The sequence below is a fragment of the Saccoglossus kowalevskii genome, chromosome 18 (assembly GCF_978046115.1).
Source record: "Saccoglossus kowalevskii chromosome 18, keSacKowa6.1, whole genome shotgun sequence".
Lineage (NCBI taxonomy): Eukaryota > Metazoa > Hemichordata > Enteropneusta > Harrimaniidae > Saccoglossus > Saccoglossus kowalevskii.
The window spans coordinates 32,825,630-32,851,637 of record NC_140658.1 but is presented as its reverse complement, the minus strand read 5'-3'; the positions used below and the strand labels follow the sequence as shown (position 1 = coordinate 32,851,637).

Below are 26,008 nucleotides of genomic sequence, written 5' to 3'. Positions count from 1 at the left end.
TTTGAAAATATATGTTGTTTGTTATGTGTGTGTAAATGTGCTTTGGTCAATCTCTATTATTATGTAAATGATATTTATTTTTTATTTTTTTATTAGACGCATAAAATCCTTAGGAAAGGATAAAAAGGGTCTTACAGAAAGAAATTAAAAAAAACTACAATCTAAAAAGAAAACAAAAATTAAAAACTTTTCTAAAAAAAATAAAGCAAATCAAAAACAATAAAGACAATTTGCAGCCAATGGTGAATAAAGAATATAGAATGAACACAAAATGTAGCCTAATACACTGATAGTTATTGCTGTTTTGTTCCATACAGTACTCATTTCGCCGAACCTCCCGCCCGCTTCCGGATTTCGATCGCTTTTTTTTCGCTCGCTTTGTTCAATCCGACCGCGCAATTTCCGCTTTTTTTTCGACCGCGCAAATCTGGAAGTATCCGCTCGCGCAATCGCTCGCTCGCTCGCTCGCCTGACAGCACAACCGCCCGCATTTACAGTTCATTACCTACTGTTTCATGTACAAGTGTATCATTTTTGTTTTTATGATGTTAAAATAAGAATAAATACAATTAGAAATTTATAGAACGACCGTTGAAAAAAATACGGTGGATCACACGGCCATATAAAATTGGTGATAATAATGTACACCATAAACAAGATCGAACCAAACATGTGAAATCAAATACGACACTGACACAGACACAACTAATATGAAATAAAACCATTCTATTTTTGGTGGAGAGCGAAAAATGTCTACTGTAGAGTACGGTATTCGTTGAGTTAAACCGTGTGTAGGGTGACGGTTGTCATGCACGCATGGTTTGGGTTTAACACGGGTCAAGTTGTAGTTATGTTAAAATCCGTGGCACCTATAACAATTGAAGAATATCTGCAGGAATAGTAAGACTGTGAAAAAAACGACTGATCGATTGTTATAGAATGACCGTAGTGTACAATTTGTCAAACAAATACAATACTTGCAAATGTAATGTCGGCCAGCGCCCATCTTACTTGTCCGAAGTTGTCGACACCGACTTCACTGGAGATCGCGTTTTCTAACTAGGCGGCTGGCAAGCGGACTAACACGTTACATAAATCTGTTGAATTACAATTATGGTTTTTATGTTTGCGCCCAATGTCTCGTTATAAAATAAAGGATTCAAATTTTGCAGGGTATTCCGTTTTTTGCGAACTCTGGGCGAAATACTTTCATGAGCTGTACGTAGTTCACTTACAGCCAAAACAAAGTCAGCTTGGACATTAAGTTGTGAGACGCGAAAAAACAAACGCTGCCAGTGATAGATTACGTTCACTGAATAAAAGAACAAAATAAACGCAATCAAAGGCGCCGACCACACGCTTTGAAAATAAATAGAACGCGTTGCTAAGAGGAATCGCATCTGCATCTCGACGACGTCTCCGGTCATGAGCAGGGTTTGCCGCGTCTTAGAAAAATTTAAAGTTAAAAAGGAATCAGTGTCGGGGAACCATTCACAATGTTTGCATGAAAAATCCCACGCGAAAGCGTTTTTTTTTTCTTCCTGTTACAAACACTATGATACCTGAATCCCGATTAATTCATAAATATGAATCGGTAAGGGTCAATTTCCTGCAATCCTTCAAGATTAAATTTGCCTCCTAAAATCTTTCTAACGATGAGCTGGAAGATTGCCATAATTGAGTGCCACCATTTCTGTTCTAAGATTTATTCAGTATAATAATACAAATGTTCACCCCAACAGAAGTGGACATACAGTTTTAGCGACCCGAAGAGCTCATTGTCAACCGAGGCGAAGCTCTACGATAAAGACTTTCCGTTCCCAAAAAATAATAAGAAGAAAAAAACTTCTCGTTCCCGACATTACGAAATTCTTTCGTTTTGGGGAAAAAACCTGGAAAAAAAACTGATTTTGACAAAATAATTTAGAAATTGATATTAAGAATATCTCATAAAGAAATCTATTTCATGTGTACCCATAATTTTTTTTCATAATTACTGATTACACACGAATATTACAGAAAAAAATAATTTGCTATATTATCTATATTTGTGCCTTTTATTTGTTTTGAATCATGACTGAAAGGAGCTAGATGAAATTACAAACTATGTAGTGTGTTCGACAACTCGTGTATGAACAACAATTTTAATAAATATGATTTTACTTGGTAAAATTACTGTATTTTTCTACATAAAAACAAAAGAATTTCACAATGTCTTTGTTATCATAGCGTTGTTGGTAATAGTTGAAAATGATACATCCACGTGAACCTGCTTATATGAGATCGAAGGAGTCTGTTTTCAACAGCCGTATACATCTAACTGCGTCATCGCTAAGTTTCCTTGTGGACCACGAGTTCTGTTCCTTGTTTGCACGTTTTCATGTTCACACAATCGCAGACATTATTTGTAAGGGTGCCCTTTGAAATGGCACATTTTCTCGATGTTTTAGCGAGTACTCCGCGAGTATATGGCTTGTTCTCACATCAGCATAATTTTCCTCGAGTTCACTCATCGCTTTCCCACATGCACTTCTCGTTTTTTGCTGCTAACTTTTTTTGCACTCTAATATGGTGTTGTTTTTGTCTTTCTAAACATCGAGTTTATTTTTGACATTCAACGAGATCGCTTGAATTTTGAATTTGATGACGGTTCGAATTTATCCACTTTTACAGTGATCAACATTGCGTTCGAGTAGTAATTACAAGCCTGATTTACATTTTTCTTGCGGTGTTTTTCGTCAATGTATTAAATATAATTGCTTTGGGAAATAACATAATTATATTGCGCGAGTGAAAGAGTTTGGTGAGACTGTCACAACACGTTTTATTTATTTCCAACGCGCGTGGTCGGCGCCTCTGATTGCGATTATTTTGTATTTTTGTTTTCAAAATGTATCACTGGCTGCGTTTGTTTTGTTTTCCTCAACAAATTAACTGTTCCGAGATCTCTTTCATTTTTCGTCCGGCTGCTGCCAATCCAATAATTCGTCGCCGCATGTACTCAGACAAGCGATTAATCGTCACAATCATTATACTAGTAGTTTAAGTCCAATTGATTTGTAGAAATTCAGCTATGCGATAATTATATGTGCAGTTTTGTTTTGCGCACCCAGACACGAGCAAAAGTTAACCAATAGATTTTCTGAACTACAGCGTTCGTATTACTTATGCAAATTGAGTAAGGGTCATAGTGCGAGTTGCGTTCAAAAATAACAAAGTGTCAAATTATTTTGAGCGCCGTTCGGAATAAATTTAGTCAAAATCACACACAGAAACACACACACAACACACAAATACTAGTACTCAATACATATCGCGATTGACCAGTTATATAGCTGCTTGAACTACACACACAAGGACGTAAATATGTAAATACAGGTCACAGTTCGACTTGCGTAGCAAACGTTACAATGTGTCAAGTGATTTGAAGGCGTCTTTGTTCCAAAACAGAGAAGCAATAGGCGTTGTGTTTTGAATCGTCATTAAAACCTAAATTTATTACGAATAAAAACTTAAGTTTATACATACAATGTACGATCATTGTTACTCCAGCGGTCGGCTGGCAAGCGGACGATGTTTCTGAAGCCAGCCATAGCAGGAGTGAGCGAGCGAACAAAAGCGAACAAAAGCGAGCGAGCGAGCGAACGAGCGAACAAAAGCGAGCGAGCGAGCGAACAAAAGCGAACGCGAGCGAGCGGAAAAAAAGCGGTCGGTTTCCGGTCGGAAAGCAGCGAGCGGTCGGAAATTAAGCGATAAGCGGTCGGAAAAAAAGCGATAAAAGCGGGAGGTTGGGCGGAATGAGTACTGTAGCTGTTATTTAGGAAGACAACTAAGGCTGGTGGTAGAGTATGGTTTGCCATAATCAAAATGAATTTATTCTGACTATTTTCTTTATCAAAATTTGGAACTTTATTTTGTGCAGTCAGGAATAATATGCAAATATGCAAATTAGTCCGCCACAGTAATTTAAATTCCTGGGGAGAACACTGATAACCCGGATGCATGAAGTTAAGGTGTTGCTTCTCAAAATTCCATTTAAAATGAAGTTGGTATAATATGAGGTTATTACAAGGATGCCTCAAAATATGCACAAAGACAGTACAGCCGGAGTATCGGCCGATGCGCAGTGGAGGTCGATGCGGCGGCCTACTGTCTGAGTGGATACTTTGAAGTATCCTCGTAATAACATTATTATAGCTTTTTTTTCTTCCAAGAATACATCCAAAATCCAAAAAGAATCAGAGAACTTCTTTGTGTAGAGTCCAGTCAAACCCTGGTGGAGGACGCTTATGCACGTAATCATTCCATATTTAGAATTTGCATTTCCTTATATGATAGGATGAAAATACCCTGTAAAATAGCGCAAAATTATGGCACACTATAACTCATGGCGTTACGATGACAGATTTATATATATTAAAATTAAAGAATAGAGCTGAAAATTTTGTACTACTTTTCAGGAATAATTTGAAATGCATAATATTTACATCTTCATATCCACCTTTGCTGGGCGCATGCTTTAGAGGCACATCCAATCAGATCTATGCATTTTACTGCGGTAAAATCAGGGGTTTCCCTAACTTTCAAAGTAATATTTATGTATCAATGGATAATTTTAGGCGTGAAAATAGCAGCCATTTCAGAGGAGGCACTTTAAATTGCCATGCATAACTATAACATTTGCAGTAGAACCAGGCATGCCTTGCAATGTAAAACCAGGCATGCCTTGCAATGTAAAACCAGGCATGCCTTGCAATGTAAAACCAGGCATGCCTTGCAATGTAAAACCAGGCATGCCTTGCAATGTAAAACCAGGCATGCCTTGCAATGTAAAACCAGGCATGCCTTGCAATGTAAAACCAGGCATGCCTTGCAATGTAAAACCAGGCATGCCTTGCAATGTAGAACCAGGCATGCCTTGCAATGTAAGCCAGTAATTACATATTACCGGTACTAACACTACAAACTTAAATTTATAAAATCAGCCACAGTGAAGAAATATAAAATTTTAAATTATACTTGTACATGTAGATTCATGTTTAAAATCTATGAAAATACACCACCACGATAAATATCATGTACTTACTTAAATATAAATAATATAAAACATAAATAGGTCTGGCATAAAATATGAATTAAATTATTTTAATAATCTCAGTCGTATTTGTATGTAACTGACGTGATGCTCAGTCTCATTACGGTGAAGTGTCTGAATGACATACTTTCTCGTATGGCAAACAGGAGAATCGTTCCACATGATAAATCCACAAAAACATAACCAAAAAAACAAACTCCATGGGTAAACATGATAACAGAACTCGCTAGTGAGTGGCCTGAGTTTCACAGTGACAGTGACTCATCACGATCGAGTCAGGGTTACAAAAATCATGAATTTTTCGTAAATAATCGCGGAAATAACGAAACTTCACAGGAAAATGACAAAGTAGATAATAAAAAGTAATACCGTACTTGGCCGCGTTAGCATCCAGGGGCTTCGAAAAAGTGTGCAAATAAAAATATTGATTAATCATGTGACAGATTACGTCTTTGAGGGAAAATCAAATTACGAAATTAGTTGCATCGTCATTAATTTTTACAATGAAGAAACAGAAATAATCACAAAAAATATGCATATTTTATTACAATATTAATTACGTACCACTAGAATTTACGGAATTAGAGGCACAATTCTTCGTAAATTCCCGAAGACTTTCCGGTAACGCATTTGGACGCCTTTTCCAATCAACCACGTGACAACAGGTGTGACCTATGACCTGCGTGTGTTTGTGGGAGAGTATATCTACAAACCGCTCTGTTGTATCGTACCATTTTAATAGTAGCAGTGGCTTATAATACAGATTTTACAGTAAGATTTTTGAAAAACATGAATGCATTGATGCATTGTTTTTATGTTGTCATATTGACTTCATTGTTATTTACACCTACATGTAAATTTTAGCCATTATTTTTTGCCCAACATGTTTGGACATTTTATTGCATTGTTTCAGAACTTTTATACTCACTTTTGCACTGCAAAGAAAAACACAGTATAAGGTGTCCAATACATCAAAATCTAGATTCTAAATGGTCAACATTGTAATAGTTTTTGTATGTTTTTTTTCTTTGTCATTAGTAATCATTATTTCAAGTACTGCAAAATCTCTGCATTGGCGTTGTTAAAGATGGTCATGCATGCTAGATCTGGAGGTAATCTTGAGGTAATGGGATTGTTGCTTGGTAAAGTAGATGGGGAAACTATGATTATAATGGATTGCTTTGCATTACCAGTAGAAGGCACAGAAACAAGAGTTAATGCACAGGCTGCTGCCTATGAATACATGGCTGCTTATATAGAAAGTGCTAAACAGGTAAATTACATGTAATGTGTTATATTATAATACATGTAGCTAGCTCTGTGACCTATGGCACTGAACACTACTGACAGTACCGGTAATTTTCATTATTTTATTCGTGGTATTCACATCATCCGAAAACCTATTTATTTAGGTCATGTCTATCAGTTTGTCTGAAGTCATATCTCAGACACTTATTGACAGACCTCATTGAAAATTTACACAAAGGCAATGCATCATGTTCATGTAGACCTTTTTTGCTTTGGGGTTTAACTATTTGAAATTTGTGGTGGGGGTGTTGCTGTAGAAATTTGGTATTTTGCATGTATTTTTATATACAGTAGCCACATATACCTTTTACCATTACACGTATGCAGCTGTAAATACTGTTATTTTTTTGTCACTTCCCAATGGTGATCGATGATTCGATAGCTGGCTGGAATACTAGTAGCTGTTCATTTCAATGTAATGTGTTTTCATTAGATGCGATGATTCGATAGCTGGCCGGAATAGCTGTTCATTTCAATGTAATGTGTCTTCATTTGATGTGATGATTCGATAGCTGGTCGGAATAACCGTTCATTTCAATGTAATGTGTCTTCATTTGATGCGATGATTCGACAGCTGGCCGGAATAACCATTCATTTCAATGGAATGTGTCTTTATTTGATGCGATGATTTGATAGCTGGCCGGAATAGCTGTTCATTTCAATGTAATGTGTCTTCATTTGATGCAATGATTTGATAGCTGGCCGAAATAGCCGTTCATTTCAATGTAATGTGTCTTCATTTGATGCGATGATTCGATAGCTGGCCGGAATAGCTGTTCATTTCAATGTAATGTGTCTTCATTTGATGCAACGATTTGATAGCTGTCCGAAATAGACATTCATTTCAATGTAATCTGTCTTCATATGATGCGATGATTCGATAGCTGGCCGGAATAGCCATTCATTTCAATGTAATGTGTCTTCATTTGATGCAGTGATTTGATAGCTGGCCGAAATAGCCGTTCATTTCAATGTAATGTGTCTTCATTTGATGCGATGATTGATAGCTGGCCGGAATAGCTGTTCATTTCAATGTAATGTGTCTTCATTTGATGCAACGATTTGATAGCTGGCCGAAATAGACGTTAATTTCAATGTAATCTGTCTTCATATGATGCGATGATTCGATAGCTGGCCGGAATAGCCATTCATTTCAATGTAATGTGTCTTCATTTGATGCAGTGATTTGATAGCTGGCTGGAATAGCCATTCATTTCAATGTAATGTGTCTTCATTTGATGCAATGATTTGATAGCTGGCCAAAATAGCTGCTCATTTCAATGTAATGTGTCTTCATTTGATGCGATGATTTGATAGCTGGCCGAAATAGCCGTTCATTTCAATGTAATGTGTCTTCATTTGATGCGATGATTCGATAGCTGGCCGGAATAGCCGCTCATTTAAATGTAATGTGTCTTCATTTGATGCAATGATTTGATAGCTGGCCGGAATAGCCGCTCATTTAAATGTAATGCGTCTTCATTTGATGCAATGATTTGATAGCTGGCTGGAATAGCCATTCATTTCAATATAATGTGTCTTCATTTGATGCAATGATTTGATAGCTGGCCGAAATAGCCGTTCATTTCAATGTAATGTGTCTTCATTTGATGCGATGATTCGATAGCTGGCCGGAATAGCCGCTCATTTAAATGTAATGTGTCTTCATTTGATGCAATGATTTGATAGCTGGCCGGAATAGCCGCTCATTTAAATGTAATGCGTCTTCATTTGATGCAATGATTTGATAGCTGGCTGGAATAGCCATTCATTTCAATGTAATGTGTCTTCATTTGATGCAATGATTTGATAGCTGGCTGGATGTCTTCATTTGATGCAAGGATTTGATAGCTGGCCGAAATAGCCGTTCATTTCAATGTAATGTGTCTTCATTTGATGCGATGATTCGATAGCTGGCCGGAATAGCCGCTCATTTCAATGTAATGTGTATTCATTTGATGCGATGATTTGATAGCTGGCCGGAATAGCCGTTCATTTCAATGTAATGTGTCTTCATTTGATGTAATGATTTGATAGCTGGCCGAAATAGCCGCTCATTTCAATGTAATGTGTCTTCATTTGATGCGATGATTTGATAGCTGGCTGAAATAGCCGTTCATTTCAATGTAATGTGTCTTCATTTGATGCAATGATTTGATAGCTGGCTTGAATAGCCGCTCATTTCAATGTAATGTGTCTTCATTTGATGCGATGATTTGGTAGCTGGCCGGAATAGCCGTTCATTTCAATGTAATGTGTCTTCATTTGATGCGATGATTTGATAGCTGGCCGAAATAGCCGTTCATTTAAATGTAATGTGTCTTCATTTGATGCAGTGATTTGATAGCTGGCTGGAATAGCCGCTCATTTCAATGTAATGTGTATTCATTTGATGCAATGATTTGATAGCTGGCCGAAATAGCCGCTCATTTCAATGTAATGTGTCTTCATTTGATGCAATGATTTGATAGCTGGCTGAAATAGCCGTTCATTTCAATGTAATGTGTCTTCATTTGATGCGATGATTTGATAGCTGGCCGAAATAGCCGTTCATTTCAATGTAATGTGTCTTCATTTGATGTAATGATTTGATAGCTGGCCGAAATAGCTGCTCATTTCAATGTAATGTGTCTTCATTTGATGCGATGATTTGATAGCTGGCTGAAATAGCCGTTCATTTCAATGTAATGTGTCTTCATTTGATGCAATGATTTGATAGCTGGCTTGAATAGCCGCTCATTTCAATGTAATGTGTCTTCATTTGATGCAATGATTTGATAGCTGGCTTGAATAGCCGCTCATTTCAATGTAATGTGTCTTCATTTGATGCAATGATTCGATAGCTGGTCGGAATAGCTGTTCATTTCAATGTAATGTGTCTTCATTTGATGCGATGATTTGATAACTGGCCGAAATAGCCGCTCATTTCAATGTAATGTGTCTTCATTTGATGCAATGATTCGATAGCTGGCCGTAATAGCCGTTCATTTCAATGTAATGTGTCTTCATTTGATGCAATGATTTGATAGCTGGCTGGAATAGCCGCTCATTTCAATGTAATGTGTCTTCATTTGATGCAATGATTTGATAACTGGCCGAAATAGCCACTCATTTCAATGTAATGTGTCTTCATTTGATGCAATGATTTGATAGCTGGCCGAAATAGCCGTTCATTTCAATCTAAAGTTTCTTCATTTGATGCAATGATTCGATAGCTGGCCGAAATAGCCGCTCATTTCAATGTAATGTGTCTTCATTTGATGCAATGATTTGATAGCTGGCTTGAATAGCCGCTCATTTCAATGTAATGTGTCTTCATTTGATGCAATGATTCGATAGCTGGCCGTAATAGCCGTTCATTTCAATGTAATGTGTCTTCATTTGATGCAATGATTCGATAGCTGGCCGTAATAGCCGTTCATTTCAATGTAATGTGTCTTCATTTGATGCAATGATTTGATAGCTGGCTGGAATAGCCGCTCATTTCAATGTAATGTGTCTTCATTTGATGCAATGATTTGATAACTGGCCGAAATAGCCACTCATTTCAATGTAATGTGTCTTCATTTGATGCAATGATTTGATAGCTGGCCGAAATAGCCGTTCATTTCAATCTAAAGTTTCTTCATTTGATGCAATGATTCGATAGCTGGCCGAAATAGCCGCTCATTTCAATGTAATGTGTCTTCATTTGATGTAATGATTCGATAGCTGGCCGAAATAGCCGCTCATTTCAATGTAATGTGTCTTCATTTGCGGTTTTCAATTACTGTGTGTGAAATCATATCACTGCTGTAGACGACGACAAATGACTGCTGACAGATTGTTGTGGTTCTCTAGCTCTCTTGACACCAGCAACAGACTTTTAGCTTTCCTTTTTTACCATTCTAAGACATTTTTTTGGTTGCATTTTGTATATACAGTCATACACTGACAAGTCAGTATATAATCAACATTGGACACATAAATCACAGGTATGCCTATAAGATAGAGTGGCTATACTGGTTCACAGCGTTAATGAAATCCTCATTACAATATTTTTCTTTCAACAATATGGAATGTATACTGGAGACCATAGTATACAAGAGTTTGGGTATAAAGTTTGTGACTTGAAATATTTTTGCAAATAAATGATAACATAAATATATCATGTAAATGATACACAAATTTATTTCTACAATTATTATTGGGCAGTGCATGAACTCATTTGCTTTGTGGAGAACACAGTAAATTTTTTTTTTTGCTTTTGTATCCTACCATTTCTCAGATACACTTTCACTGATTTTTATTCAATTTCGTACAAATACTACTGTACTCGACCGCGTTAGCGCCCATGCCCGGGCAAGCGCCCACCCCCCACTTTTGCGTAATTTTTATATTTGGGGTCACATTCAAAGCGCCCACCCCTTCAAAATGCAACTAATTTAAAACTTGGTCTTGCGTAACGAATCTTGGTAATCGTTTTTATATGATACAGCGTGGATATCTATCGCTGTGTACATGTTGTGAATGCGTAGAACACGGTAACCGTGCGTAAACTACGCTTCGACAATGACTTGTTAATACAAGTAAAATGCGATAAATATTTCATGCCATATTCAGTTTACCTCTCAAAAATGGCTAGTTACTAGTTTTTTGGAAAAACCATGTCATTTATTCGCTGAAATCAATTCCAACAGATCGTACTTCGACATTGATTATTCACTTCCCCATTGCGTTACCGGAAAGTCTTCGGGAATTTCTGAAGAATTGCGTCAGTACAACACAGCATTCTGATTAGTTAATAACCAACTTGACCCTTTAGATCAAAGGACACTGCTGTAGGTCAAATCTGCAATTGCATCATGGCGGAAAGTGATTTTCATCGAGAGTTTGCATACGATCCAACAACTTCGTCAGTGGAAATAATTTTGACTTCAACTGTGTTCCAACAGACTCAAATGTTTTTAATTCCGTAAATTATGGTGGTATGTAATTAATATTGTAATAAAATGTGCATATTTTTTGTGATCATTTCTGTTTCTTCATTGTGAAAATCAATGACGACGCAACTAATTTAGTAATTTGATTTTCCCTCAAAGACGTAATCTGTCACTTGATGAATCAAAATTTTCATTTGCACTCTTTTTCGAGGGGGGTGCCCATTCCTACAAAATCGTGATTTTCTGAGTTGAGGCCCCTGGGCGCTAACGCGGTCGAGTACGGTAAGTGAATATTCTTCTCAGTTATGTTAAAATGTAAAATGTCACCATTTCTCCGACATGACTTGGTATGAACAACACATGATGTTTGATTAATTTGTTTCAAAATGTTCAAGTGGATTGGGCCATTTGGTTTGTACGATGAGAGAATGATCTCATTGTTTCATGTGTAAGAGGTGACTGAATAATAACTAGATATACTATCATTTTAAATTTGTAGTTAAAATGCTGGATACTTCCCTCAGTGTATTATTATAAGTTATCTACATCTTTCATTGTTTATAACTGACAGAGTCACTAAAAACCTGACAGGAAGAATAAATCAACCAATTTCACTTCGACACCAGGCACTGACAGTGACTATAACGTGAGAAAGACAATAACTGCTCCTTTGTGATTTCATAACAGCTAAAAAGACATAAATGCATGTCTGGAACATGCACTTATGCAGCCACCTTAACAAATATCTTTAGAAAGTGTAATAGTACCGTATGTAGTAAAAACTGAGAGTTGTAATCAACTTTCAATATCAGAGATTGGAATACTGTTGCCTTGACAGAGCTTGATTTATATTGACAGAGCTCGATTTATATTGACAGAGCTCGATTTATACTCACTGAGAAAGTGCAATGTTGTTTGCAGGTTGGTAGATTAGAGAATGCTATTGGATGGTATCATAGTCACCCTGGATATGGGTGCTGGTTATCAGGCATTGATGTTGGCACTCAGATGCTGAATCAGCAGTTCCAAGAACCTTTTGTAGCTATAGTGGTAAGTACCCTTACATTATCTGTGGCTATAGTGGTAAGTACTCACATTATCTGTAGATATAGTGGTAAGTACCCTCACATTATCTGTGGCTATAGTGGTAAGTATTCACATTATCTGTAGATATATTGGTAAGTACTCACATTATCTGTAGATATATTGGTAAGTACCCTCACATTATCTGTAGATATAGTGGTAAGTACCCTCACATTATCTGTGGCTATATTGGTAAGTACTCACATTATCTGTAGATATAGTGGTAAGTACCCTCACATTATCTGTAGATATAGTGGTAAGTATCCTTACATTATCTGTAGATATAGTGGTAAGTACTCACATTATCTGTAGATATAGTGGTAAGTACCCTCACATTATCTGTAGATATAGTGTTAAGTATTCACATTATCTGTAGATATATTGGTAAGTACTCACATTATCTGTAGATATATTGGTAAGTACCCTCACATTATCTGTAGATATAGTGGTAAGTACCCTCACATTATCTGTGGCTATATTGGTAAGTACTCACATTATCTGTAGATATAGTGGTAAGTACCCTCACATTATCTGTAGATATAGTGGTAAGTATCCTTACATTATCTGTAGATATAGTGGTAAGTACTCACATTATCTGTAGATATAGTGGTAAGTATCCTCACATTATCTGTAGATATAGTGGTAAGTACTCACCTTATCTGTAGATATAGTGGTAAGTACCCTCACATTATCTGTAGATATAGTGGTAAGTACTCACATTATCTGTAGATATAGTGGTAAGTACTCACATTATCTGTAGATATAGTGGTAAGTATCCTCACATTATCTGTAGATATAGTGGTAAGTACTCACATTATCTGTAGATATAGTGGTAAGTATCCTTACATTATCTGTAGCTATAGTGGTAAGTACCCTCACATTATCTGTAGATATAGTGGCAAGTACTCACATTAACTGTAGATATAGTGGTAAGTACTCTCACACTTTTAATGTACATGGAATGAGATAATTGTCTGTGATTTGACTGGATGTACAGTAGTAAATTACATAATCATGCAATTCTATTTTTAGATTGACCCAACTAGGACCATCTCTGCTGGAAAGGTGAACTTAGGTGCATTCAGGACATACCCAAAGGTAGGAATGTTATAAGCATGTTGTAGAGAGGGTATTTCTCTCACAATGCATTGTGATGGTTCGTAATGCCAGCAATAAATCTTTCCCGCAGTCAGCTGGCAGTCAATTGATAAAAGGTGATACAGGGGAAGTTATCTAGAATCAAACTCAAAACTATAATAAGAAGACAAGTTGAGAAATGGGTTTTTCAGATTCTTACAAATCAGGGGATAAATGCTAAACTTTCACAGCTAATTTGTTGGGATAACATTCACTAACTGCTAATGAAATTTGACTGTATTCGTTGTTTTTGCATGGAAAACTTCTATGAGCACCTCAATGACCTTATAGGTAAATGACAATTTTGTCTGCCCTCGTGTAGTAAACTGATACATGTATGGGTAAATTAATCCCATTTATTTTATCACTTGTCTGCCAGTTAACTGTAATCTTATCATATGTTTTTTTTATTTTAAATGACGACTCCATTGATTGTTAGACATTATTCACTGCAAATTTTGGCATTTCAAAAAAATTGGAGTCGTCACTTATGTTCAGAAAAGCTGTTTGTGTACTGTTATGTACAAGTCCTCACGCTTGGCTACCGATACTTCGGGTACCGAGACGTCGAGTAGGAGGCCCAATGGAGGAGGTACTGATAATTTCTGATCGGAGGGCATCCTCACAGTCTGTGTTTTCAGGCGGTGGTTTACCCAATTTTACCGGCAACATCAAGGCTGTGGAGGTCTTTTTTTTAGATCAGACACAGTCGGAGTGGGCTTTCTCCACTGCGGCCCCTCGGTGGGCAAGCAGAAAGAAATACGAAAGCATCACTCGCATTCAAAACATCTCAAAACATCTCTTTCAGAGAAAACCCCCGTTCCCAGCCGCTACTCTCCTGCTGATTTGGATGTGGCCGAGGCTCAGACTAGTTGCACCAGGTCTCCTCTGGGGCCTCGAGCACTGAATGCCAACGGGGATGCTTGCAGCAAAGCCCCCGATTTTGGGGCAGGTCTTTCAGGTCAAGGCACATGTTGCACCTCCCCCCTAATTTCAGCCAACCAGGGTTCGTCGTGCAGTAATGGTACAAGGATTTTACTCATGAGTCCTGTCTCAGCTGTGGGTTTTGATTCCCTTCTTACCGACCTACGGCACCCCTAGAGGGAACCGACCCTGTCATGAGACACGCAGTCGAACACGCTCTCTCTCACATATTTAAGTTGAAAGGAGACAGTTCGTCGGATACAGCCGGTACCTCGGGCAGTCCCTCATAGTCTTCCATCCGTAATGACTCGGTGAGCTACGCCGTTGGGGTGATGCGGAGTATCATCGATCCTAGTGATACAATGTAAATACCCCCACCCTTGTATCCCGCACATACAAAAAGTTTATTTGAGTGGGCTGCCAACGTCCTGGCCAAGGGCGAACAGGGATTCCACCATTCTCCGTCGCCGAGACTATGGGTCTTTTATCACTAAGCTAGGTAGTCGCCAGGGAACGTCCCACTAGTCTCTGCCACAAGCTAATTTAAATATTAATGACCGGACCTACTTTTTCCTTTGCCACTCACATTATCTGACGTGGTAGTAGATTTATTGGTCCGCTGCTATGCGAGTGAAACTCGTATAAAATGTATAAAATTTATTTTGAAATCACGCCCACTAGCATTTTATCTATCAATTTCGTAGTTCGCTATCTTTTTCCCAACATCGCCCAGTTGCATGTCACATAGCAGTCGAACGAAAAGTGGGCAGGCGCGAGACGATCGCGTCCCCTCGAGGCAACGATGCGAATGCAACGATGATTTGAACTGACGATTCACAACTACGTCTCCTACCGCATGGTCTACTTTTTCAGTATTTTGAAAAAATTTAAAAATATTTGATATATTTATTCAAAATAACACACATTTTTTTCAACAGAAGCTTAGGATATAAGAAACAAATGAATTTTAAAAAAACGTGGAATACCATCAATTTTGGTGTAATATGTCACCTGTGGCAGAGTCTAGTTGCGGCTCTCTGTAGCTCCCTAGGTCAAGAATACTCTGCAAGGGAGAATGGGATTCCACCAACGCTTCGTGGTGTAGCAGAAGGGAGATTGATCCATACCATCCCTCTAGCCAGCCAGGTAGCAGACTCCTTCATCCAGCTGTTTAACGAAGTGGGTTTGTCCTACGCAGCGATCGTGGACTACGGGTCTGCCTTGTCCCCCACCATTGAAAACGCTTTGGGAACAAAACTAGCCGATTGTCCTATTATTAGGAGACTATTTACTGCTTTCCATATCAGAGGCCGAGACCCTGTACAAGGGAACTGTTCATCTGGGTTTTGACGGTTGTGTTGTCCGCTCTAAGCAGGACGCCCTTTGAACGATCAGCACCACTCAAAATTTTGACGTGGAAAATAGTCTTCCTACTGGCCCTCGCCTCAGGTAGGCGTCGACCAGAGCTGGGGGCATTGTCCTTCTCAGACAGTTGTGCTAAAGACACGAGTCGGGCTTCTCACCAAGGACCAAATCCCAGGACACGATCCTCACCCGATCGTCATCCCCCGGCTGTCAAATTTTGTCGGCCCTGAGGGTCATTAGGAATTGCTTCTCTCTTCTCTGCCCGGTACGAGTTGCTACCAAAACCGTACTAAGGATTCAGGACGAAGTGCCAAGCACAGGTCTTCATCACCAAGTGGATTACTGTCTCTATATTAGAGGTCTATAATACTTTAACTTCCTCGACACAGAGCTTGCAGAGACGCAAAGTATGAGCGCATGAGGTCTGTGCGATTGCTAACTCACTATGGCTAGCCTCAGCCCCCCCCCCCCCCCCTCGAGCACATACTGGGGGCAGGCTTCTGGAAACGCAGAACGTCTTTATCAACTCTAACCTAAGAGACACCCGATCCATTGAGGAGGGTCTCTTGAAGTTGGGTCCAGTTGTAGCGGATCAGATTTGGATCGTTGACCCAGCCAGAGCGACCACAAGGGTCCCTGCGCATAGGCGATAAGTCAGTCTCAGCATTTCTGCTGACAGATTTCTCTACCATCAGCACTCCCTGGAAGTTTCCAGGTCCCGCTTTCTGACCTATGCCCTCATGCAGAACAGTTTTGGTCTTTACTTCAAAAGCATACTACCCCCTGAATTGGGTTTGGGTCTAGCTTTCTCAGGCACACTGAACCCTGTCACCATAGCAGCATTCTGGCTTCTTGCTTCGGGGACAGCACAGGCAAGGTAAGACACCAGCCTTTTGGGGTCTTAACTGAGGTGTTGAGTGATTGTTGTAAAGTGTATCATCTCGGACTGGGAAAAGACTTTCATCATTTTCTGTTTGCTCGGAAAACCCGCCACCTATCGTCATCTGACTCTGCCTACAACTCAAAATCATTTTGACTGACCAGAGTCTATGGTGGGTAATTAAACGTAGTGAATTCAGGCAGAGGGTTCATACCCACCATAGACTGTAGGGCCCCCCCCCCCAACTACCCCACTCTTTCTGTAGCGTTGGTGTAAGTCCTTGATGCGGAGAGAAAGAAACCAGAGTGAATACCCAGCCGTAATGACGCTGCTATATGGTCTCTGTCACGTGGTTTGTGACGTAAGGGAAAAGAATCTTGGGGTCATGGGGCTTCCCCTGACCTAGATTCTATCTCTCCTTCATTTGCAGAATCACTGGTTAATGTTTACAGTTCAAAATAGTCATTTTGACTGACCAGAGTCTATAGTGGGTATGAACTATGTGAATAGGCGGGTTCACAGAACCCTCTGCCTAAATCTGTTATGTACACTTACTGCAGTGAATCTGTTATATACACTTACTGCAGTAAATCTGTTATATACACTTAGTGCAGTAAATCTGTTATGTACACTTACTGCAGTGAATCTGTTATGTACACTTACTGCAGTAAATCTGTTATGTACACTTACTGCAGTGAATCTGTTATGTACACTTACTGCAGTGAATCTGTTATGTACACCTACTGCAGTAAATCTGTTATGTACACTTACTGCAGTAAATCTGTTATGTACACTTACTGCAGTGAATCTGTTATGTTCACTTACTGCAGTGAATCTGTTATGTACACTTACTGCAGTAAATCTGTTATGTTCACTTACTGCAGTGAATCTGTTATGTACACTTACTGCAGTAAATCTGTTATGTACACTTACTGCAGTGAATCTGTTATATACACTTACTGCAGTAAATCTGTTATATACACTTACTGCAGTGAATCTGTTATGTACACTTACTGCAGTAAATCTGTTATGTACACTTACACTTACTGCAGTGAATCTGTTATGTTCACTTACTGCAGTAAATCTGTTATATACACTTACTGCAGTAAATCTGTTATGTATATTTACTGCCGTGAATCTGTTATGTTCACTTACTGCAGTAAATCTGTTATATACACTTACTGCAGTGAATCTGTTATGTACACTTACTGTAGTGAATCTGTTATATACACCTACTGCAGTAAATCTGTTATATACACTTACTGCAGTAAATCTGTTATGTACACTTACTGCAGTAAATCTGTTATGTACACTTACTGCAGTGAATCTGTTATATACACCTACTGCAGTAAATCTGTTATGTACACTTACTGCAGTAAATCTGTTATATACACTTACTACAGTGAATCTGTTATGTACACTTACTGCAGTGAATCTGTTATGTACACTTACTGCAGTGAATCTGTTATGTACACTTACTGCAGTAAATGTTATGTACACTTACTGCAGTAAATCTGTTATATACACTTACTGCAGTGAATCTGTTATGTACACTTACTGCAGTGAATCTGTTATGTACACTTACTGCAGTGAATCTGTTATGTACACTTACTGCAGTAAATCTGTTATGTACACTTACACTTACTGCAGTGAATCTGTTATGTTCACTTACTGCAGTAAATCTGTTATGTACACTTACACTTACTGCAGTGAATCTGTTATGTTCACTTACTGCAGTAAATCTGTTATGTACACTTACTGCAGTAAATCTGTTATGTACACTTACTGCAGTGATTCTGTTATGTACACTTACTGCAGGAAATCTGTTGTATACACTTACTGCAGTAAATCTGTTATGTATATTTACTGCAGTGAATCTGTTATGTACACTTACTGCAGTAAATCTGTTATATACACCTACTGCAGTGAATCTGTTATATACACTTACTGCAGTGAATCTGTTATATATACCTACTACAGTAAATCTGTTATATACACTTACTGCAGTGAATCTGTTATGTACACCTACTGCAGTAAATCTGTTATATACACTTACTGCAGTAAATCTGTTATATACACCTACTGCAGTAAATATGTTATATACACTTACTGCAGTGAATCTGTTATGTACACTTACTGCAGTAAATCTGTTATGTACACTTACTGCAGTAAATCTGTTATGTACACTTACTGCAGTGAATCTGTTATGTACACTTACTGCAGTAAATCTGTTATGTACACTTACTGCAGTAAATCTGTTATGTACACTTACTGCAGTAAATCTGTTATGTACACTTACTGCAGTGAATCTGTTATGTACACTTACTGCAGTAAATCTGTTATGTACACTTACACTTACGCTTACTGCCGTGAATCTGTTTTGTTCACTTACTGCAGTAAATCTGTTATGTATATTTACTGCCGTGAATCTGTTATGTTCACTTACTGCAGTAAATCTGTTATGTACACTTACTGCAGTAAATCTGTTATGTACACTTACTGCAGTGATTCTGTTATGTACACTTACTGCAGTAAATCTGTTGTATACACTTACTGCAGTAAATCTGTTATGTACACTTACTGCAGTAAATCTGTTATGTATATTTACTGCAGTGAATCTGTTATGTACACTTACTGCAGTAAATCTGTTATGTACACTTACTGCAGTGAATCTGCTATGTACACTTACTGCAGTAAATCTGTTATGTACACTTACTGCAGTAAATCTGTTATGTACACTTACTGCAGTGAATCTGTTATATACACTTACTGCAGTGATTCTGTTATATACACTTACTGCAGTAAATCTGTTATATACACTTACTGCAGTGAATCTGTTATGTACACTTACTGCAGTGAATCTGTTATGTACACTTACTGCAGTGATTCTGCTATATACACTTACTGCAGTGATTCTGTTATATACACTTACTGCAGTGAATCTGTTATGTACACTTACTGCAGTTAATCTGTTATATACACTTACTGCAGTGAATCTGTTATATACACTTACTGCAGTGATTCTGTTATATACACTTACTGCAGTGAATCTGTTATGTACACCTACTGCAGCAAATCTGTTATATACACTTCCTGCAGTGAATCTGTTATGTACACTTACTGCAGTAAATCTGTTATATACACCTACTGCAGTAAATATGTTATATACACTTACTGCAGTGAATCTGTTATGTACACTTACTGCAGTGAATCTGTTATGTACACTTACTGCAGTGAATCTGTTATGTACACTTACTGCAGTAAATCTGTTATGTACACTTACTGCAGTAAATCTGTTATGTACACTTACTGCCGTGAATCTGTTATGTTCACTTACTGCAGTAAATCTGTTATATACACTTACTGCAGTGAATCTGTTATGTGCACTTACTGTAGTGAATCTCTTATATACACCTACTGCAGTAAATCTGTTATGTACACTTACTGCAGTAAATCTGTTATGTACACTTACTGCAGTAAATCTGTTATGTACACTTGCTGCAGTAAATCTGTTATGTACACTTACTGCAGTGATTCTGTTATGTACACTTACTGCAGGAAATCTGTTGTATACACTTACTGCAGTAAATCTGTTATGTATATTTACTGCAGTGAATCTGTTATGTACACTTACTGCAGTAAATCTGTTATATACACCTACTGCAGTGAATCTGTTATATACACTTACTGCAGTGAATCTGTTATATATACCTACTACAGTAAATCTGTTATATACACTTACTGCAGTGAATCTGTTATGTACACCTACTGCAGTAAATCTGTTATATACACTTACTGCAGTAAATCTGTTATATACACCTACTGCAGTAAATATGTTATATACACTTACTGCAGTGAATCTGTTATGTACACTTACTGCAGTAAATCTGTTATGTACACTTACTGCAGTGAATCTGTTATGTACACTTACTGCAGTAAATCTGTTATGTACACTTACTGCAGTAAATCTGTTATGTACACTTACTGGAGTAAATCTGTTATGTACACTTACTGCATTGAATCTGTTATGTACACTTACTGCAGTAAATCTGTTATGTACACTTACACTTACGCTTACTGCCGTGAATCTGTTTTGTTCACTTACTGCAGTAAATCTGTTATGTATATTTACTGCCGTGAATCTGTTATGTTCACTTACTGCAGTAAATCTGTTATGTACACTTACTGCAGTAAATCTGTTATGTACACTTACTGCAGTGAATCTGTTATGTACACTTACTGCAGTAAATCTGTTATATACACTTACTGCAGTAAATCTGTTATGTACACTTACTGCAGTAAATCTGTTATGTACACTTACTGCAGTGATTCTGTTATGTACACTTACTGCAGTAAATCTGTTGTATACACTTACTGCAGTAAATCTGTTATGTACACTTACTGCAGTAAATCTGTTATGTATATTTACTGCAGTGAATCTGTTATGTACACTTACTGCAGTAAATCTGTTATGTACACTTACTGCAGTGAATCTGCTATGTACACTTACTGCAGTAAATCTGTTATGTACACTTACTGCAGTAAATCTGTTATGTACACTTACTGCAGTAAATCTGTTATGTACACTTACTGCAGTGAATCTGTTATATACACTTACTGCAGTGATTCTGTTATATACACTTACTGCAGTAAATCTGTTATATACACTTACTGCAGTGAATCTGTTATGTACACTTACTGCAGTGAATCTGTTATGTACACTTACTGCAGTGAATCTGTTATGTTCACTTACTGCAGTGATTCTGTTATATACACTTACTGCAGTGAATCTGTTATGTACACTTACTGCAGTGAATCTGTTATATACACTTACTGCAGTGAATCTGTTATATACACTTACTGCAGTGATTCTGTTATATACACTTACTGCAGTGAATCTGTTATGTACACCTACTGCAGTAAATCTGTTATATACACTTCCTGCAGTGAATCTGTTATGTACACTTACTGCAGTAAATCTGTTATATACACCTACTGCAGTAAATATGTTATATACACTTACTGCAGTGAATCTGTTATGTACACTTACTGCAGTAAATCTGTTATGTACACTTACTGCAGTGAATCTGTTATGTACACTTACTGCAGTAAATCTGTTATGTACACTTACTGCAGTAAATCTGTTATGTACACTTACTGCAGTGAATCTGTTATGTACACTTACTGCAGTAAATCTGTTATGTACACTTACACTTACGCTTACTGCAGTGAATCTGTTATGTTCACTTACTGCAGTAAATCTGTTATGTATATTTACTGCCGTGAATCTGTTATGTTCACTTACTGCAGTAAATCTGTGATGTACACTTACTGCAGTAAATCTGTTATGTACACTTACTGCAGTGATTCTGTTATGTACACTTACTGCAGTAAATCTGTTGTATACACTTACTGCAGTAAATCTGTTATGTATATTTACTGCAGTGAATCTGTTATGTATATTTACTGCAGTAAATCTGTTATGTACACTTACTGTAGTGAATCTGCTATGTACACTTACTGCAGTAAATCTGTTATATACACTTACTGCAGTGAATCTGTTATGTACATTTACTGCAGTGAATCTGTTATATACACTTACTGCAGTGATTCTGTTATGTACACTTACTGCAGTAAATCTGTTATATACACTTACTGCAGTGAATCTGTTATGTACACGTACTGCAGTGAATCTGTTATATACACTTACTGCAGTGATTCTGTTATGTACACTTACTGCAGTGAATCTGTTATATACACCTACTGCAGTAAATCTGTTATATACACGTACTGCAGTGAATCTGTTATGTTCACTTACTGCAGTAAATCTGTTATGTATATTTACTGCCGTGAATCTGTTATGTTCACTTACTGCAGTAAATCTGTTATGTACACTTACTGCAGTAAATCTGTTATGTACACTTACTGCAGTGATTCTGTTATGTACACTTACTGCAGTAAATCTGTTGTATACACTTACTGCAGTAAATCTGTTATGTACACTTACTGCAGTAAATCTGTTATGTATATTTACTGCAGTGAATCTGTTATGTACACTTACTGCAGTAAATCTGTTATGTACACTTACTGCAGTGAATCTGCTATGTACACTTACTGCAGTAAATCTGTTATATACACTTACTGCAGTGAATCTGTTATGTACATTTACTGCAGTGAATCTGTTATATACACTTACTGCAGTGATTCTGTTATGTACACTTACTGCAGTAAATCTGTTATATACACTTACTGCAGTGAATCTGTTATGTACACGTACTGCAGTGAATCTGTTATATACACTTACTGCAGTGATTCTGTTATGTACACTTACTGCAGTGAATCTGTTATATACACCTACTGCAGTAAATCTGTTATATACACGTACTGCAGTGAATCTGTTATATACACTTACTGCAGTGATTCTGTTATGTACACTTACTGCAGTGAATCTGTTATACACACCTACTGCAGTAAATCTGTTATATACACCTACTGCAGTAAATCTGTTATATACACTTACTGCAGTGAATCTGTTATATACTGCAGTGAATCTGTTATGTACACTTACTGCAGTAAATCTGTTATGTATATTTACTGCGGTGAATCTGTTATGTACACTTACTGCAGTGATTCTGTTATGTACACTCACTGCAGTAAATCTGTTGTATACACTTACTGCAGTAAATCTGTTATGTACACTTACTGCAGTGAATCTCTTATATACACTTACTGCAGTAAATCTGTTATGTACACTTACTGCAGTGAATCTCTTATATACTGCAGTGAATCTGTTATGTACACTTACTGCAGTGAATCTGTTATATACACTTACTGCAGTGATTCTGTTATATACACTTACTGCAGTGAATCTGTTATATACACTTACTGCAGTAAATCTGTTATGTACACTTACTGCAGTGAATCTGTTATGCACACTTGCTGCAGTGAATCTGTTATGTACACTTACTGCAGTAAATATGTTATATACACTTACTGCAGTGATTCTGTTATGTTCACCTACTGCAGTAAATCTGTTATATACACTTACTGCAGTAAATCTGTTATATACACCTACTGCAGTAAATCTGTTATATACACTTACTGCAGTGAATCTATTATGTACACTTACTGCAGTGAATCTGTTATATACACTTACTGCAGTGATTCTGTTATATACACTTACTGCAGTAAATCTGTTATATACACTTACTGCAGTGAATCTGTTATGTACACTTACTGCACTGAATCTGTTATATACACTTACTGCAGTGAATCTGTTATGCACACTTACTGCAGTGAATCTGCTATGTACACTTACTGCAGTAAATCTGTTATATACACTTACTGCAGTGAATCTGTTATGTACACTTACTGCAGTGAATCTGCTACATGTATGTACACTTACTGCAGTAAATCTGTTATGTACACCTACTGCAGTGAATCTGTTATGTACACTTACTGCAGTAAATCTGTTATGTACACTTACACTTACTGCAGTGAATCTGTTATGTTCACTTACTGCAGTAAATCTGTTATGTACACTTACTGCAGTAAATCTGTTATGTATATTTACTGCCCTGAATCTGTTATGTTCACTTACTGCAGTAAATCTGTTATATACACTTACTGCAGTGAATCTGTTATGTGCACTTACTGTAGTGAATCTGTTATATACACCTACTGCAGTAAATCTGTTATGTACACTTACTGCAGTAAAACTGTTATGTACACTTACTGCAGTAAATCTGTTATGTACACTTACTGCAGTGATTCTGTTATGTACACTTACTGCAGGAAATCTGTTGTATACACTTACTGCAGTAAATCTGTTATGTACACTTACTGCAGTAAATCTGTTATGTATATTTACTGCAGTGAATCTGTTATGTACACTTACTGCAGTGAATCTGTTATGTACACCTACTGCAGTAAATCTGTTATATACACTTACTGCAGTGAATCTGTTATATACACTTACTGCAGTAAATCTGTTATGTACACTTACTGCAGTGAATCTCTTATATACTGCAGTGAATCTGTTATGTACACTTACTGCAGTGAATCTGTTATATACACTTACTGCAGTGATTCTGTTATATACACTTACTGCAGTGAATCTGTTATATACACTTACTGCAGTAAATCTGTTATGTACACTTACTGCAGTGAATCTGTTATGCACACTTGCTGCAGTGAATCTGTTATGTACACTTACTGCAGTAAATATGTTATATACACTTACTGCAGTGATTCTGTTATGTACACCTACTGCAGTAAATCTGTTATATACACTTACTGCAGTAAATCTGTTATATACACCTACTGCAGTAAATCTGTTATATACACTTACTGCAGTGAATCTATTATGTACACTTACTGCAGTGAATCTGTCATATACACTTACTGCAGTGATTCTGTTATATACACTTACTGCAGTAAATCTGTTATATACACTTACTGCAGTGAATCTGTTATGTACACTTACTGCACTGAATCTGTTATATACACTTACTGCAGTAAATCTGTTATATACACTTACTGCAGTGAATCTGTTATGCACACTTACTGCAGTGAATCTGTTATATACACTACTGCAGTGAATCTGTTATGTACACTTACTGCAGTGATTCTGTTATGTACACTTACTGCAGTAAATCTGTTATATACACCTACTGCAGTAAATCTGTTATATACACTTACTGCAGTGATTCTGTCATATACACTTACTTCAGTGAATCTGTTATGTACACTTACTGCAGTGAATCTGTTATATACACTTACTGCAGTAAATCTGTTATATACACTTTCTGCAGTGAATCTGTTATGTACACTTACTGCAGTGAATCTGTTGTATACACTTACTGCAGTGATTCTGTTATGTACACTTACTGCAGTAAATCTGTTATATACACCTACTGCAGTGAATCTGTTATATACACTTACTGCAGTAAATCTGTTATATACACTTACTGCAGTAAATCTGTAATATACACCTACTGCAGTGAATCTGTTATGTACACTTATTGCAGTAAATCTATTATATACACTTACTGCAGTAAATCTATTATATACACTTACTGCAGTGAATCTGTTATGTACACTTACTGCAGTAAATCTGTTATGTATATTTACTGCAGTGAATCTGTTATGTACACCTACTGCAGTAAATCTGTTATGCACACTTACTGCAGTGAATCTGTTATGTACACTTACTGCAGTAAATCTGTTATATACACTTACTGCAGTAAATCTGTTATATACACCTACTTCAGTAAATCTGTTATATATACACTT

General features: G+C 37.2%; 1 protein-coding gene across 1 annotated transcript in view; it reads left to right on the top strand.

The window, feature by feature from the left end:
- Window positions 1-26,008, top strand: part of LOC100367976 (COP9 signalosome complex subunit 5) — a 35,262-nt gene that overhangs the window by 5,698 nt on the left and 3,556 nt on the right. The window contains exons 3-5 of the mRNA XM_085493207.1: window positions 6,134-6,368; window positions 12,247-12,375; window positions 13,441-13,506. Of these exons, the coding sequence (XP_085349333.1) occupies window positions 6,134-6,368; window positions 12,247-12,375; window positions 13,441-13,506 (430 nt within the window). The remainder of the gene's footprint in view (window positions 1-6,133; window positions 6,369-12,246; window positions 12,376-13,440; window positions 13,507-26,008) is intronic.